This window comes from Monodon monoceros, unplaced genomic scaffold, assembly GCF_005190385.1.
Source record: "Monodon monoceros isolate NGI ecotype Baffin Bay Population unplaced genomic scaffold, NGI_Narwhal_1 Super_Scaffold_22, whole genome shotgun sequence".
In the NCBI taxonomy this organism is placed as follows: Eukaryota; Metazoa; Chordata; class Mammalia; order Artiodactyla; family Monodontidae; genus Monodon; species Monodon monoceros.
In genome coordinates, this window is record NW_021703779.1 from 66691908 (window position 1) to 66696706 (window position 4799).

The following is a 4799-nucleotide window of genomic DNA, read 5'->3' on the forward strand; positions in this document are numbered from 1 at the left end:
GACTTCAGTAACATTCTTTAAAACAAGAGCAGTAATATATATAAAATTTAATAATAGAATGCTCTGATGCTTTTGGATTAAAGATGCTATATATTGCTTTTAAACATTATGCTGTTCAGTCAATTGGGTCTACCACACACAGACATGCTATCTGATCTCACTTTAAATTCATGACAGTTAACCTCAATTATGTGCTCTGATTATCTCATGAACAAAATTTATACCACCAAACAAATATACTTGTTATAGTATTTACATGAGGAAAGATTGAGGAAGGCCACCGTTTCACGTCAAAAATAATTCCAACTCTAACAAATCCCTGAGAATGTCTGTTTACATGCACCAATCAATCTAACAAATTTGATATAATCATAGTGCTTTTATTTCACTTATAGATTTGAACACAATTAGATACATTGATAATTTACTGCCTAATATTAGTTTGATTTATGTTGAAGGTAAATCTATTTTTTACTTTTCATATGCTTTAGCTATAACACTGATATCAAGATGCTAAATTTCTTCTCAATATTTTGCTTACTTTCTAGTTGACCTACTGACTTCATAATGTCTGAAATCAGATTCAGCAATCTCACTTGGGATCAAGTTATAACACTGCATCAAGTGTTAGATGAAGTAATTCCAATTCATGGAAGGGGGAATTTCCCCACATTGGAGGTGAAACCGAAAGATATCATTCATGTTGTGAAAGATCAACTGATAGAGCAAGGAATTATTGTTAAAGATACCCGATTGAATGGTTCCACAGCAAGTTACATACTTGCAAGCTACAATGGCATGAGCTATAAGGATCTGGATGTTATTTTAGGTATTGAACTACTAAGTGATCAGGAATTTCAGCTTGTTAAGGATGTAGTTCTAGGTTGCCTACTCGACTTTTTACCAAAAGGTGTTAAAAAGGAAAAGATCACCCTAAAGACTATGAAAGAGGCTTACGTGCAGAAAATGGTCAAAGTTTGCAATAAGCATGATCGTTGGAGTCTTATCTCTCTTTCTAATAACACTGGGAAGAATGTAGAGCTAAAATTTGTGAATTCACTCAGACGACAATTTGAATTTAGTGTAGATTCCTTTCAAATTATCTTGGATCCCATGTTAGATTTCTACAGTGACAAAAGTGGTACGCTAACCAAAGAATTATGTCCTGTTGTGGTAGCTGAAAGCATGTATGGAGACTTCCAAGAAGCAATGACACACTTGCAGCACAAGCTTATATCTACCAGAAAACCTGAAGAAATTAGAGGTGGTGGTCTTCTGAAATACAGTAACTTGCTGGTTCATAACTTTAAGCCAGTTTGTGAAGCAGAAATCAAGACCCTAGAACGTTATATGTGTTCTAGATTTTTCATTGATTTTCCTGATATAGAAGAACAGCGAAAGAAGATTGAATCATACCTCTACAACCATTTCATAGGTGAAGAAAAGAGAAAGTATGACTACCTCATGACCTTGCATGGAGTTGTGAATGAAAGCACTGTTCTCCCCATGGGTCATAAAAGAAGACAGACCCTCAATATGATCACCCTTATGGCTTTAAAAGTACTTGGAGAACAGAATATCCTACCTAATACAGGCAAGGTAACTTGCTTTTATCTGCCTGCTCCATACCTTGCTGCTTGGGGAGGGTCCCCTACGTATTATGTAACATCTGTACTACCACCTACATTGTTTCAGCCATACCACCCACTACACTTTCATATGCCAAATGGTATGGCTTTTAAAAAAACACAGTAGAAACTTTGCTTTAATTAAACACCTCTTAAAAGCAATTTTCCAAATTCCATAAAATTTAAGCTCTATTTTTACTTTTATGCAGTTACCAACAATTTTTCATCAATTATAGCTTAAACCATCACAGTAAATACAATATCATCTGTGAAATGACCTCTTTAAATGATTTTCAAATGTTATCAATTAGCTATAACAACTTTCAAATGTTGTGGACCACTTAAAATGATTTTTAAGTCTGACTGACTACTTATGACTTTCAAATTTTCTATGACAAATACATTAGAGATGCCTGCAACTTTGATTAAAATACAAAAGAACAGACATATTTTAAAATCCAGATGTACAGTAAAGACCAGTGCAAACATTTTTGTATTCAGTCAATTCCTTTGTTACCTTTACTTAATTTTTTGCTAGTGAATATTACCATCAATGAATTTTCAATGCCTAACAAAAATGCCTAATTTCAAAGACAACAGATTCAGAAGATATTAAAACCCTGGACTTTGTAAGCATATATTTCATTTCTCAATTGAATTGGGTTAGATACAAAATCCTACTATAGTTTGAAGGAACACTGAAAAAATGATTCTGGAAAACATTGGCCATTAGTAATTTATCAACTATCAAATAAGTTGACTTGTGGATCTGAAGAATAGTACCGTCCAGCTGGACAGCCAATACTGTGACCACTTATACAGATTTCTTCATTTTCCCCCAAACAAGTTGAAAAGAATGAAAATGACCAACTCTGAATGTGAAAGTTTTCTATCATCATCTGTTAAAAAGAGACTCTACATGTCAAACAGCAAAAAACAGGCAGAGGTTTTTAGCTATTGCATTTACCATTTTTATGACCGACTTGACCAACATCTTAATATGTGGAGACGTTCAATGTTAGTAAGTGAAAATATTTTCATCATTACTAAATGAGGCTTTTTTCCATCTTGCCTTTCCAAAGATCAGTTTCTAACACGACACTCAAGTGCCTCATCATGTGAGATTTTGCATAATGCTGTAATTTATTCAACAATTGTATATGTTCATCATGTATCTGAATATCTACTCACAACATCAGATATGCAGCTAGCAAATCTTCCAGTGGGATTAAAACTGTATTTTCTTCCTGTAATGAAGAAAATAATCCATGACCAAGATTACCTGGGATGACAGAAGGGGAGGAGCTGTCCTGAATGAATATAGATAAGACCATCAGATAACTTCACTATTTTTGCTTGCTTCTAATTTTTTATGAGTTTCCATCTCAGTTTTCATTGACCGCCACAAGGTTTTCCATCACAACATGATCCAACAGGCATATTCTGAGAATTTGTCACTTATAGACTGTGCTTAATCTGTCTTCTCTATATTACAGTATTGGACAAAAGAAGTACACCAAAGATGGCATTTTCAAATAACCAATATTTATGAAATGTTTTATACCACAGTGCCACTGGCCATCAGTATATGAATATATATATATATATATATATATATATATATATATATATATATATATCTCATAACCGTGAAGCTTTAAAACATTGTATGGATTCACTTCCTTGCTTGGGACAAATAAAGAATTTTAAAATGCTATTTTAAAGAGAAAATTCAGTCATCTATCAGTATAATGTATGGGCTAAAAATGATTGATCTTTCTGCCCTAAGTATACTGTTTAGTTTTCAGTTAATGAGAGTGTGTCTTTTTTTTTAACATCTTTATTGGAGTATAATTGCTTTACAATGGTGTGTTAGTTTCTGCTTTATAACAAAGTGAATCAGTTATACATATACATATATCCCCATATCAATGAGAGTGCTTCTACATAAAACTGAAGGATTTTATGCTATATTAACAGTACCAACAAATTTACAAAAGATATAGGAAAAGTATTTAAGAATAAAAGAACTATGATAGTGATGAGTCAGGGGTAAAGGTTCAGTATTTTCCAGAGTAGCATTTTATGCTGAACGCAGAATTTTGAAGCTATTTGGAAACATCTTATCATCCATGTGCTCCCTTAGTTTCCTTTGATCCTTTTGAGAATTTGAAATCCTTCCCTAAAAAGCAAATCCCCTATGGTATTCTCCTGTTGGGAAAATGGCCTGAAAGCTATATGCTTCCTCCTACCATGTCAATCATGTGTTTCCATTATAGCAAAGAAGCTCAGAATTGGCATTTTAAAAGTTCAGATTTTTCTCAAGAGAGAGAATCCAAACTTGTTGAAGGGAATGGTATCACTAAAGAGAAAGCTATAGCTTTATCTATCATGGCTTTCTTTCTGTTGATACCATCATCAAGCTAGGCTGTCCTCTTTGCTCCCAACTCAAGCAGAAAAATATTTATCTTCTATAGTGTATGAATATATCTCCAAGATTAGGCTAGTTGGGTTGAGAAGCACTATTATCTCATTCTGTTCATTAGGATAATAAATGGAATTTTTAAAATAAGGAAATGAGTGCTAGCCTCTTGTCCTAAAGGAGCTAATAGAAGTTAGTTAAAAATATAACTCTATAGCATGTCATCCCATTACAAGAGAGAAATGATGCTGTCTTTTCTTATTTTATTTTATACAATTCAAGACTGAGTCTTGGCTCAGGAGTTTTGTTTTGTTGTTGTTTTTTTCCCTCCAGAAACCTAACCAAAACCAAAAAAAGAAAAACCTTTTGATATACTTCTAGCATTCATATCAGTGAGATATATTTGGTGTCAGTTATTGGTACATATTTTTAAAAACTAAAATATTCTTGCATTTCACAAATATTCACATGTTATTATCAGTTTTACTACTAGAGTATTTGTAACTTTTAAATTCAGAGTTATTCTAATAGTGACTGATGTCCAGTTTAGTCAAAGAAAACTGAAGAGAAGGATTAAGTATTGTTTTAAATGAGAGCCCAGCTAAATTAAAGACAAAATATCAGAGCTAGAAAAGTTGTGAATATCTTTTTAAAAAGTGGGAAAGCTCCTGGACCCAAACTCCATTTTTTGTATTATCTCAGAAAGGCTCTATTAAAATACCTCCAAATTCAAGTGATTTTAAAATTTG

General features: G+C 32.9%; 1 protein-coding gene across 1 annotated transcript; it reads left to right on the plus strand.

The window, feature by feature from the left end:
• Positions 1 to 554: 554 nt before the first annotated feature.
• On the plus strand, positions 555 to 1755 carry TENT5D (terminal nucleotidyltransferase 5D). Its single transcript, XM_029240199.1, has one exon. The coding sequence runs from the start codon at positions 568 to 570 to the stop codon at positions 1753 to 1755; it is 1188 nt and encodes a 395-aa protein (XP_029096032.1). The 5' UTR covers positions 555 to 567.
• Positions 1756 to 4799: the final 3044 nt, after the last annotated feature.

What these genes read in the sequence shown, in the direction of transcription:
- TENT5D (XM_029240199.1), top strand. Translation starts at nt 568, where the DNA reads ATGTCTGAAATCAGATTCAGCAATCTCACTTGGGATCAAGTTATAACA.